The sequence below is a fragment of the Hypomesus nipponensis genome, chromosome 17, assembly GCF_054491055.1.
Source record: "Hypomesus nipponensis isolate SF chromosome 17, ASM5449105v1, whole genome shotgun sequence".
Taxonomy (NCBI): Eukaryota; Metazoa; Chordata; class Actinopteri; order Osmeriformes; family Osmeridae; genus Hypomesus; species Hypomesus nipponensis.
Window position 1 is genome coordinate 19,916,854 of NC_140377.1, and position 12,110 is coordinate 19,928,963.

Genomic DNA, 12,110 nt, shown 5'->3' on the forward strand with positions numbered 1-12,110 from the left:
GTCCGTGTGAATATGAGGCCTCTGTCTGGTTTACACACGCTCTCACGCTAGCCTCAGTCAGAAGGCTCTCGCAGTCCTCACACCCCGGCTTCAGTCAACATGGAGGACCAGTGTGATGATGACCATCTCCTCACCCCTCCTCTCCTCTCCTCACCCCTCCTCTCCTCTCCTCTCTGTTCCTTTCGCCATCTCTTCTCCTCTGCAGATATGAGATCCTGACACCCAATGCCATCCCTAAGGGCTTCATGGATGGCAAGCAAGCCTGTGAGAGAATGGTGAGGGTATTGGATTCATCCATGAACCAACCAAGGATGACTTGAATGAATGACCCCCCACAACCCATACCCTCACCCGCCAACCTCCCTCCCTCCCCCAGATCCGGGCCCTGGAGCTGGACCCCAACCTGTTCCGGATCGGTCAGAGTAAGATCTTCTTCCGGGCCGGAGTCCTGGCTCACCTGGAGGAGGAGCGGGACCTCAAGATCACCGACATCATCATCTACTTCCAGTCTGTCTGCCGTGGTTACCTAGCCCGCAAGTAAGGCCTTATCTGGTCCCTAGTTTCCATCCCACATCTAACCCTAGGGCCTAGCCCACAAGTATGAGAACTAAGGGAGTCAGGTGGCTGAGCGGTTCGGGAATTGGGCTAGTAATCTGAAGGTTGCTAGTTCGATTCCCGGCCATGCCAAATGATGTTGTGTCCTTGGGCAAGGCACTTCACCCTGCTTGTCTCGGGGGAATGTCCCTGTACTTACTGTAAGTCGCTCTGGAGAAGAGCGTCTGCTAAATGACTAAATGTAAATGTAATGTAACCCTAGAACGAAGAACCCTAGAACTAAGCTCCGAAGTAGAACCTTCTCTAGTTCCTATCCCACAGGTCAGACCTGACCCAGTCCCTAGTTTCTACATAGCCCGCAAGTTTGACCTGCTTGAGTCTCCAGTACCTAGGCCTTAACTCTCAAACAGACACCACAAGTTTGACCTGCTTGAGTCTCCAGTACCTAGGCCTTAACTCTCAAACAGACACCACAAGTTTGACCTGCTTGAGTCTCCAGTACCTAGGCCTTAACTCTCAAACAGACACCACAAGTTTGACCTGCTTGAGTCTCCAGTACCTAGGCCTTAACTCTCAAACAGACACCACAAGTTTGACCTGCTTGAGTCTCCAGTACCTAGGCCTTAACTCTCAAACAGACACCACAAGTACGGTGTCACTCTCCTGGCTACCTCTCACAGAGCTTGTCTTTCTCGAGCCAGGGCGTTCGCTAAGAAACAGCAGCAGCTGAGCGCTCTGAAGGTGCTGCAGAGGAACTGCGCTGCCTACCTGAAGCTGCGCCACTGGCAGTGGTGGAGGCTCTTTACCAAGGTGTGTGTTTCGCTTTGTGTGTGTGTGTGTGTGTGTGTGTCAGAGTGTCCCATGACTGACCCCAGATATGTGTGGGTGTCAGGTGAAACCCCTGCTGCAGGTGACCAGGCAGGAGGAGGAGATGCAGGCCAAGGATGAAGAGCTGGTGAAGGTGAAGGAGAAGCAGAGCAAGGTGGAGGGAGAGCTGTTGGAGATGGAGAGGAAACATCAGCAGGTCAGTGCCCTCACCGGACCTCCATCCTTAGACTAGACCGATGAACAGAGGGGTCACTACAATGAAGAGACGATAGTGGATTCAAATATGAACAATATAGCGAGAGGAGCCATAGTTTAAACGGTTTCCAGTTGATAACTTGAGCTACCTAAGCTACCACATTCTGAGATACTTTTTCTCCGTTGAGCATGACCTTCGCGACCCACTCCCTTCCAGTAGAAGGCCGAGGCCGACCCCGACCTTGGTGTGTTTGTGGTTCCCCTCAGCTGACGGAGGAGAAGACCATCCTGGCGGAGCAGCTCCAGGCGGAGACGGAACTGTTCGCCGAGGCCGAGGAGATGCGGGCCCGTCTGGCGGCCAAGAAGCAGGAGCTGGAGGAGATCCTCCACGACCTGGAGTCCCGGGTGGAGGAGGAGGAGGAGAGGAACCAGGGCATGCAGAGCGAGAGGAAGAAGATGCAGACGCACATCCAGGACCTGGAGGAGCAGCTGGACGAAGAGGAGGCGGCCCGGCAGAAGCTGCAGCTGGAGAAGGTGACGGCCGAGGCCAAGATGAAGAAGTTGGAGGAGGACATCCTGCAGCTCGAGGACCAGAACTCCAAGTTCCTCAAGGTGAGGAACCCCCAGTGTTTAACCTTCGACCAGGGTGTCATCAGATAAGAAGACTTCTCACTCTTCATTGTGGGAGTGGTTCAAGAAGCCGAACAGACTAATCCATCCAACACCTGATTTGAACCGGGTAAACATTGCCACAGATAACACTCAACTTACCTTTTTAAATGACATCCGTCTCTTTCTTCGTCTCCCCCCTCAGGAGAAGAAGCTTCAGGAGGACCGCATCAACGAGATGACCTCCATGCTGACTGACGAGGAGGAGAAGGCCAAGAACCTGGGCAAGGTCAAGAACAAGCAGGAGATCATGATGAGCGATCTGGAAGGTACCAGCGCCACAGGATCAAATCCCAGTTCTCTCAGTCCTCACCTGGAGCTCCTCCACAACTCCCAACACACAGAAAACACCTGACTTGTCTGTGTAGTCACAGAGAAGTCTGAGTGTAGGCCTCTCAAGCACAGACAAGCTTCGCAGGTTCTACCCGGTAACGGATACTCATCACCCCCTCCATTCCTCTTACGTCTTTCTCCCCTCTCTCCCTCCGTCCCCCTCACCTCTCCCTCTCTCCCTCCATCCCCCTCACCTCTCCCTCTCTCCCTCCGTCCCCCTCACCTCTCCCTCTCTCCCTCCATCCCCCTCTCTTCTCCCTCCGTCCCCCTCTGCTCTCCCTCTCTCCCTCCGTCCCCCTCACCTCTCCCTCTCCCCCTCCATCCCCCTCACCTCTCCCTCTCTCCCTCCATCCCCCTCTCTTCTCCCTCCGTCCCCCTCTGCTCTCCCTCTCTCTCTCCGTCCCCCTCACCTCTCCCTCTCTCCCTCCATCCCCTTCACCTCTCCCTCCATCCCCCTCACCTCTCCCTCCGTCCCCCTCACCTCTCCCTCTCTCTCCCCCTGTCCCCCCAGAGCGCCTGAAGAAGGAGGAGAAGATGCGCCAGGAGCTGGAGAAGGCCAAGAGGAAGCTGGACGCCGAGACCACCGACCTGCAGGACCAGATCGCGGAGCTGCAGGCCCAGATAGAGGAGCTCAAGGTCCAGCTGGCCAAGAAGGAGGAGGAGCTGCAGGCCTTACAGGCCAGGTGAGAGGCAGGGCGACAAGGAGGGAGAGAGAGGAGCTCAGCACAGACTACACAGGATACCAGGAAGTCCCGGTCAATGGGTTTGTCTTTTCCCTTTGCGTCGTGGTTCAGCTGTTCGCAAATGGCGGGAAGTCGAACGACGAGGACGGATGAAGAGTTGACGGGTGACTTTGCTCTCTTAGTGACGACCGTGGACGTGACTCCGCATACCTTTGCGGAGGCGTCATCATCCTCGCTGCTTTACGAGGCGGCCTGAACCGTTTTCTAGGTCATCACCAGGTTCAACGGTGATGGAGCTGGGTTCCGGTATACATACACACAGATAATCCTCTAATCTAGCCATTAAAAAGAACCTGGGAGTGTTTATCATTGCTTTGTTCTCCTGTCATGATATGGTGCTGGCCAGACCTCCAAGAATAGTGTTTATGCTGGAGAGCTCACAGGGTTGGAATGTGTGTGTGTGTGTATCAAAGTTGGCTTCCTTCCCTTTCACTGGCCAGTAAAAACACATTCAGACGTTCAGGTACAACTCAGTTCCGCTACCCCATTCAGACTGTGACCGCCATCACCTCTTTGAGGGAAGAGAACACACGTACACAATCCTATACCGCCCCCCTGTGGTAAACGCGAGCATAGCAACATATTTTTACGTCCAGCGATTTTGCTCTGGACGATGACTAAAACCCTCTTGATTGAGCTCCTGATGGCTGCACAGCACACAACATCCAAGCATGTGAATTTAACGTGTGTGTGTGCGTGCTCCGCAGGGGCGACGACGAGGCGGCCCAGAAGAACAACGCCCTGAAGCAGGTCCGGGAGCTGCAGGCCCAGCTGGCCGAGCTCCAGGAGGACCTGGAGTCGGAGAAGCTCTCCAGGAACAAGGCGGAGAAGCTGAAGAGGGACCTGGGCGAGGAGCTGGAGGCCCTGAAGACGGAGCTGGAGGACACGCTGGACACCACGGCCGCCCAGCAGGAGCTCAGGTGGGTCGGAAACTGGTTAGGGAGTCGGGCTGGGAATCTGAAGGTCACCAGTTCGATTCCCGGCCACACCAAATGACGTTGTGTCCTTGGGCAAGGCACTTCACCCTACTTACCTCGGGGGGAATGTCCCTGTACTTACTGTAAGTCGCTCTGGATATGAGCGTCTACTAAAGGACTAAAAGTAAATGTAAACTGGGGCGTGGGGGGGGACTCTGGTCCTCGAAAACACTTGTTCGGTGCTCCTGTGGTTGGTCTACTGGTGCAAGGGAAGAAGAATTCAGGCTAGTGTAGTTTGTAGTAGTGTAGTCTTTTTTGCCTGTGTGTGCGTCCCAACCTGGGGATTTGGCTTGGATTCTTTCTTTTCCTGAGGGGGTGGGGGGCGGGTGGTAGGGGGGGATCTTAAACCCATCATTCTAAACCCCTTCCATCCCCTCGGTCAGGACCAAGCGAGAGCAGGAGGTGACCGAGCTGAAGAAGACCATCGACGAGGAGACCAAGAACCACGAGGCCCAGTTCCTGCAGATGAGGCAGAAGCACGCCACCGCCCTGGAGGAGCTGTCTGAGCAGCTGGAGCAGGCCAAGAGGGTAGGGCTGCTGCTCTCTCACGCAAACACCAGGAAACACAAACAATAACATTGTGAGAGAAAGGTCTTTATGGAGATGACTTTTTGACGCCAACCAAGATGTTCCTTGCCCTCTATAATGCCATCCACGTGTTCCCTCGGGTTGAATGTCCCCACAAACTCTGTCACGTCATCCCCAAGCCAAATGGCGACTGTCATCCTCGAGACTGACTGAGTATCTCCCTCTGAAGCGTTTGCTCTGCTCTGCTCTGTTGCGTTCAGTTCAAGGCTAACCTGGAGAAGAACAAGCAGAGCCAGGAGAGCGCCAACAAGGAGCTGGTGGGGGAGGTGAAGAGCCTCCAGCAGGCCAAGACCGAGTCGGAGCACAAGAGGAAGAAGCTGGAGGCCCAGCTGCAGGAGGTCATGGCCAGGGTCACCGAGGGCGAGAGGGCCAAGGGAGAGCAGGCCGAGCGGGTGCACAAGCTGCAGGTCGGGACGCACACGCCCACCCCCCCCCCCCCCCAGTCTGACACACACTCATGTCGATAATACCTCACACACACACACGTAGATGGGACCTCACTTACACACCCTCACCCTCATACACACTCACAAAGATGGGACCTCGCACCAACCTCACACACACTCTCGTAGACAGTACCTCACACACTCACATACACACCCTCGCACACCCTCCCATCGATGGGACCCGACACACACACACTCACAAAGACGGGACCTCACACACGGTCGCACGCACGCTCACGACGTCCGACGCGCGCCCACAAACACTTGGGCACCCAGCGGTGCGGCCGACGGTCGCGGGCGGGGCTCTGAACCTTTGACCCTGCTTGCAGACGGAGCTGGACAGCGTGTCGGCCCTGCTGGAGGACGCAGAGAGGAAGGGCGTCAAGCTGGCCAAGGACACCGCCGGCCTGGAGAGCATCCTGCAGGACACCCAGGTGAGATGGGCCTTCACGAGGCACGCGCACTCCCCTCGCAGCCCCTGTGCGACCTGTTGTCGGTGGTGAATTGAAAGGCCAGAGACGCTTGGTGTTTGTCCCTGGCCCTACACTGTCATGTGCATGGGAAAGACGTGTTGACGACGCGCGCACGCGCGTGTTGCGAGCAGGAACTGCTCCAGGAGGAGACCCGGCAGAAGCTGAACCTGAGCGGGCGCATCCGTCAGCTGGAGGAGGAGAAGGGCGCCCTGCAGGAGCAGCAGGAGGAGGACGAGGAGGCGCGCAGGAACCTGGAGAAGCAGCTGGCCACGCTGCAGGCCCAGGTATACACGCACATACACACACATACACACATACACATAGAAGCACACACACACACACTCACACACACATGACACTCCTTCCAGATCATTCTCCTATATCCTCATTGTGTGTGTATCTATGTGTGTGTGTGTGTGTGTGTGTGTGTAGCTGGTGGAGACCAAGAAGAAGCTGGAGGAGGACGTGGGGGCGCTGGAGGGTCTGGAGGAGGTGAAGAGGAGGCTGCAGAAGGACATGGAGCTGACGGCCCAGCGCCTGGAGGAGAAGGCCTCGGCCTTCGACAAGATGGAGAAGACCAAGACCCGTCTGCAGCAGGAGCTGGACGACCTGACGGTGGACCTGGACCACCAGCGGCAGATCGTCTCCAACCTGGAGAAGAAGCAGAAGAAGTTCGACCAGGTCAGAAGGGTCTAATACGTGAATCACTTGAAGCGTGTTTCTTTCTGTTTCCCCCCTGCTGAATCAGCTCAATTGAACTGGCTGTAGAATTCGATAAGTTCAAATTCACAGCACTTCACCAAGGTCCGCTTCACTGGCGTCAAATCCCCAAAACCTCCGACTGAAAAACAAAAACAGACACCACAAGTCTGAGACTTCTTCACGTTTGCGTTCAGATGCTGGCCGAGGAGAAGACCATCTCGGCCCGCTACGCCGAGGAGCGCGACCGCGCTGAGGCCGAGGCCAGGGAGAAGGAGACCAAGGCCCTGTCGATGACCCGGGCCCTGGATGAGGCCCTGGAGGCCAAGGAGGAGCTGGAGCGAGTCAACAAGCAGCTCCGGGCGGAGATGGAGGACCTGATGAGCTCCAAGGACGACGTGGGCAAGAACGTGAGTGTCCCTGTGGTCTCCGATCCTCCTGCCCCGGGTTAGAGGGGAAGTGGGAACCTTCCAGTCCGAGGAAGTTATTCAAGTCGAGTTCTCGTTTCCCCTCTCCCTCCCCGCTTCTGCTCTGCATGTTTATCTCTACATCTCTCTCTCTTTCCCTATCTCTCTTATATCTTTCTCTTTCTCTCTCTTCACTCTCTCTCGCACTCTCTTTCTCCCTATCTATACATCTCTCTCTCTTTCCCCATCTCTCTTATTTCTTTCTCTCTCCACTCTCTCCCTCTCTCTTTCTCCCTATCTCTACTTCTCTCTCTTTCTCTCTCTCCCACTCTCTCCCTCTCTCTTTCTCCCTATCTCTACTTCTCTCTCTTTCTCTCTCTCCCACTCTCTCCCTCTCTCTTTCTCCCTATCTCTACTTCTCTCTCTTTCTCTCTCTCCCACTCTCTCCCTCTCTCTTTCTCCCTATCTCTACTTCTCTCTCTCTCTCTCCCACTCTCTCCCTCTCTCTTTCTCCCTATCTCTACTTCTCTCTCTTTCTCTCTCTCCCACTCTATCTCTCTCTCTTTCTCCCTATCTCTACTTCTCTCTCTTTCTCTCTCTCCCACTCTATCTCTCTCTCTTTCTCCCTATCTCTACTTCTCTCTCTTTCTCTCTCTCCCACTCTATCTCTCCATTGCTCTTGATTTCCCCCGATCCTCCCGCACTCCTTCACTCTCTACCTCTCTATTTCTCTTCTCTCCACTTCTCTTCTCTCTCTTCCCCTACCTCCCTCCTCCTCCCTCCTCTTCCCTCCCTCCCCTGCTCCATCCCAGGTCCACGAGCTGGAGAAGTCCAAGCGCACCCTGGACCAGCAGCTGGAGGAGATGAAGACCCAGCTGGAGGAGCTGGAGGACGAGCTGCAGGCCACGGAGGACGCCAAGCTGCGCCTGGAGGTCAACATGCAGGCCATGAAGGCCCAGTACGAGAGGGACCTGCAGGGACGTGACGACCAGAACGACGAGAAGAAGAGGGCGCTGGTCAAACAGGTGGAGTGGGAGAGGGAGAGCGAGAGAGAGAGAAAGCGAGAGAGCGAGAGAGAGACAGAGCGAGAGAGCAAGAGAGCGAGAGAGAGAGAGGTGGTTCCAGATGAACTTCAGTGGATTGACAACATTTTACAGCAGTACAAAGTGATGGCACGTCACCACCTGTGCCCTCATGACTACCACGGGTTTGACTCCCACCACCACCCCCCTCTCTCATTGCCTTCCCTCCCCGCCCCTAACATACCCTCCTCTCCGCTATATTTTCCTTTCCTCCCCTTCTCTTCTCTCCTCTCGTCTCCTCTCCTATCCCCCGTCCCCTCCCCTGCCCTCCCCACCCCTCTCGAACTTCCCAAATTCCTCCCTTCTCCCCTCCCCACCCCTCTCCACCTCCCCTCCCCTCCTCCCCCAGGTGCGAGAGATGGAGGCGGAGCTGGAGGACGAGAGGAAGCAGAGGGCCCTGGCGGTGGCCGGCAAGAAGAAGCTGGAGATGGACCTGAAGGACATGGAGGGCCACATCCAGGGCGCCAACAAGGCCAGGGACGAGGCCATCAAACAGCTACGCAAACTCCAGGTAACACCACCCCCTACCACGTGGCTCTGTGGGGTGACAGATCCCATCTAAGACTGCATGAGAGAATCAGAATCATTTCTCAGTGTTGGCTCTCTCTGAGTTTGTGTGTATGAGCTCATGTTCACCGTGCATGCGTGTGTGTGTGTGTGTGTGTGTGTGTCAGGCCCAGATGAAGGACTACCAGAGGGAGTTGGAGGATGCGAGAGCCTCCAGAGATGAGATCTTCTCCCAGTCCAAGGAGAACGAGAAGAAGCTCAAAAGCCTGGAGGCTGAGATCCTTCAACTTCACGAGGTACAGCTGGTGGCTCCAGCCTCCCGGGGAGGGGGGGCGGGGATATGTCTCTCCTGGGCGTGTGATTGGATAATATCAATCCTCGGACGCCGTGTTGCAGGACCTGGCGTCGTCGGAGAGGGGGCGTCGCCACGCGGAGCAGGAGCGGGACGAGCTGGCGGACGAGATCTCCAACAGCACCTCGGGCAAGTAGGTGACCCTCAACTGCCACAGGGTTTGACGTCGAACACCATCCGTGATCCACCGGGCCCTAACCCACAGTGTGTGTGTCTGTGTGCGTGTGCACGCCAGGTCAGCCCTGATGGATGAGAAGAGGCGTCTGGAGGCTCGTATCGCCCAGCTGGAGGAGGAGCTGGAGGAGGAGCAGGGCAACATGGAGCTGCTGAACGACCGCTTCAGGAAGACCACCATGCAGGTAGAGCACCTGGGGGAGACCAGGCAGGGAGGGAGGGAGGGAGGACCTGGGAGAGAGCAGGCAGGGAGGGAGGGACAGTCAGGGTCATGTGATCAGGAAGAGGGAATAAAGACACAGGAAACAACATCAAAGTTCCGAAACTGTAATCATCCCAAGGTCAAGTTCCCGTCATGATCAATCCAACCCTGTACTGACTGACTCTGAAGGAGTGATAGCAGATCCAGACCGCCTGTTTCACCTCACCCCCCCCCCTCCCCCCCCCCAGGTGGACACCCTGACCACGGAGCTGAGCGGGGAGCGCAGCGTCGCCCAGAAGAGCGAGAACGCCCGTCAGCAGCTGGAGAGGCAGAACAAGGAGCTGCGGGCCAAGCTGGGCGAGCTGGAGGGCTCGGTCAAGGCCCGCTTCAAGGCCTCCATCACCACCCTGGAGTCCAAGATCCTGCAGCTGGAAGAGCAACTGGAGCAGGAGGCCAAGTGAGGCTCGAACACACACACACACAGTTAAACACAGTCACACACAAAAACACACCGTCACACTAACACACACACACTTTTCCAACCTCCTCCTATTGGTGCTAGCTTGTCCATCGGCCATCTCTCTCAGATATTGAGCAAAACAAACGGACCGAATAGTTGAGTAGGAATGGTTCCAATTGGCTCTGTCAGGTGTCTGTCGTTAAACTCCCCTGGCTCCGCCCCTCCCAGGGAGAGAGCAGCAGCCAATAAGCTGGTCCGGAGGACGGAGAAGAAGCTGAAGGAGGTGTGCATGCAGGTGGAGGACGAGCGTCGCCATGCCGACCAGTTCAAAGAGCAGGTGAGAAAGAGTAACACACAGACACAGGGGTTGGCCACCTTGTCACATGTTGTCACATGTTGTCCCCTGTTGTCCCAAGTGGTCACATGTTATAGGTGAGGCAACCTTGTTCCAAGTGTACAGCTCTGATACATTTACATTTAGTCATTTAGAAGACGCTCTTAGCCAGAGCAACTTACAGTAAGTACAGGGACATTCCCCCCCCCCCCCCCCCTCCCCCCGAGGCAAGTAGGGTGAAGTGCCTTGCCCAAGGACACAACGTCATTTGGAAATTTCCGGGAATCGAACCGGCAACGCTCTGATTAATAACCTGATTCCCACATACAAACGTCCGTGTGTGTGTGACCATGTGTTTGTGACCGCGTGTGACCGTGTGTTTGTGACCGCGTGTGACCGTGTGTTTGTGACCGCATGTGACCGTGTGTTTGTGACCGCGTGTGACCGTGTGTTTGTGACCGCGTCTGACCGTGTGTTTGTGACCGCGTGTGACCGTGTGTTTGTGACCGTGTGTGACCGTGTGTTTGTGACCGCGTGTGACCGTGTGTGTGTGTGTAGATGGAGAAGGCCAACTCGCGCATGAAGCAGCTGAAGAGGCAGCTGGAGGAGGCGGAGGAGGAGGCCACGCGGGCCAACGCCTCCCGCAGGAAGCTGCAGAGGGAGCTGGACGACGCCACCGAGGCCAGCGAGGGCCTCAGCCGGGAGGTCAACACACTCAAGAGCCGGCTCAGGTACGAGGGCTCACACACACACACACTGTACACACACACACACACTGTAAACACACACACACACACTGTATACACACACATACTGCAAACAGAGACACGCTGTACTGTTTATGTATGCTCACATTAGAGTTTGAGAGTTAATATATTGATATTCTCCTTAACCCTCTTTTGTCCCCTTCCTTCTCCTCGTCTGCCCCTCCCCTCCTTGCCCCTCCCCTTCCCTCCCCCCTCCTCCCCCCTCCTCCCCCCTCCTCTCCCCTCCTCTCCCCTCCTCTCCCCTCCTCTCCTCTCTTCCCCTCCCCTCCCCTCCCCTCCCCTCCCCTCCCCTCCCCTCCCCTCCCCTCCCCTCCCCTCCCCTCCCCTCCCCTCCCCTCCCCTCCCCTCCCCTCCCCTCCCCTCCCCTCCCCAGACGTGGAGGTGCTATCAGTTTCTCCTCCAGTCGTTCAGGCAGGCGTCAGCTCCAGGTGGAGGGTGCCTCTCTGGACCTGCTCTCTGACGACGAGGTGGAGAACAAGATCACAGACAACAACGCCAACGAAACCCCAGCCCCCCCGCAGGAGTAGACCCCCCCCCCCCCCCCCCCCATGCTCCGTCATTACTCTCCTCCCTCTTTCCATTCCTAAATCTCACGTGGACACCGGCCACCCGCTCAGACTCACTCTCTGCCTCTTCCTTCACTCTCTGACTCTCTGACTCCCAGACACATGGTTCTCATCCAGAAGAGGAACCCACCCCAGACCGGCCTGCATGAAGCATGCCCAACCTCCAGTCCTCCAACCCCCTCCCCCTCCCCTCCCCCCAGTCACCAGCAGTGGCCCCCCCTCCTCTACCCCCTTCAGAGGTCCCATCTTCAACTGAGGGCCACCTCTCTCCTTATTCAGTTAATGTTTTCTGTACCATGTACAAAATGCTTAACTTCAATTGTTTAAGGTTTCTTTGCCTCATAATGTTCCCATTCATTCGTTTTGTAGGTCTCCAGATTATCTGACTGCATATGTTTAAAGACTGGAGATGAGCCCCACCTACAGCACCATGCTATATAAAGGCTTGACTGATGGCTGAATTGTATGACCATGATTTACAGATAGGTAATGAATGTTTAAAGATGTGTATTAAACGGTATCATAAGATTGGTGTGATACAGGGCATCAAGGTTGCCCAAAGGATCAGCTGACATGTTATGTCATGTGAAACGTTGTTACCGTCTTGTAAATGATGTATTGCACATTTGAAGCCGTATTTCATTTTATTCAATGGAAAAACAAACAAATGAAAGGTTTCTCAAATGTCTCTAGAAAGTGCCTTAGCCACTGTGGAGAAAGTGTATCGTAGGAGTACAGAAACGACCAGTTTGG

The 12,110-nt window shown here is 55.8% G+C and overlaps 1 protein-coding gene across 1 annotated transcript in view; it reads left to right on the forward strand.

Moving 5' to 3' along the window:
- The window catches only part of LOC146253928 (myosin-10-like), a 47,536-nt gene extending 36,218 nt beyond the window's left edge, over positions 1-11,318 (forward strand). Inside the window, exons 19-41 of the mRNA XM_084676843.1 lie at positions 206-275; positions 377-537; positions 1,257-1,365; positions 1,448-1,579; positions 1,846-2,190; positions 2,393-2,516; positions 3,092-3,263; positions 4,031-4,243; positions 4,684-4,828; positions 5,089-5,295; positions 5,664-5,768; positions 5,939-6,091; positions 6,240-6,488; positions 6,704-6,916; positions 7,726-7,938; positions 8,345-8,506; positions 8,670-8,798; positions 8,899-8,987; positions 9,090-9,213; positions 9,479-9,687; positions 9,919-10,027; positions 10,583-10,755; positions 11,165-11,318. Of these exons, the coding sequence (XP_084532969.1) occupies positions 206-275; positions 377-537; positions 1,257-1,365; positions 1,448-1,579; positions 1,846-2,190; positions 2,393-2,516; positions 3,092-3,263; positions 4,031-4,243; positions 4,684-4,828; positions 5,089-5,295; positions 5,664-5,768; positions 5,939-6,091; positions 6,240-6,488; positions 6,704-6,916; positions 7,726-7,938; positions 8,345-8,506; positions 8,670-8,798; positions 8,899-8,987; positions 9,090-9,213; positions 9,479-9,687; positions 9,919-10,027; positions 10,583-10,755; positions 11,165-11,318 (3,760 nt within the window). The remainder of the gene's footprint in view (positions 1-205; positions 276-376; positions 538-1,256; positions 1,366-1,447; positions 1,580-1,845; positions 2,191-2,392; positions 2,517-3,091; positions 3,264-4,030; positions 4,244-4,683; positions 4,829-5,088; positions 5,296-5,663; positions 5,769-5,938; positions 6,092-6,239; positions 6,489-6,703; positions 6,917-7,725; positions 7,939-8,344; positions 8,507-8,669; positions 8,799-8,898; positions 8,988-9,089; positions 9,214-9,478; positions 9,688-9,918; positions 10,028-10,582; positions 10,756-11,164) is intronic.
- The last annotated feature ends 792 nt before the right edge of the window (positions 11,319-12,110 follow it).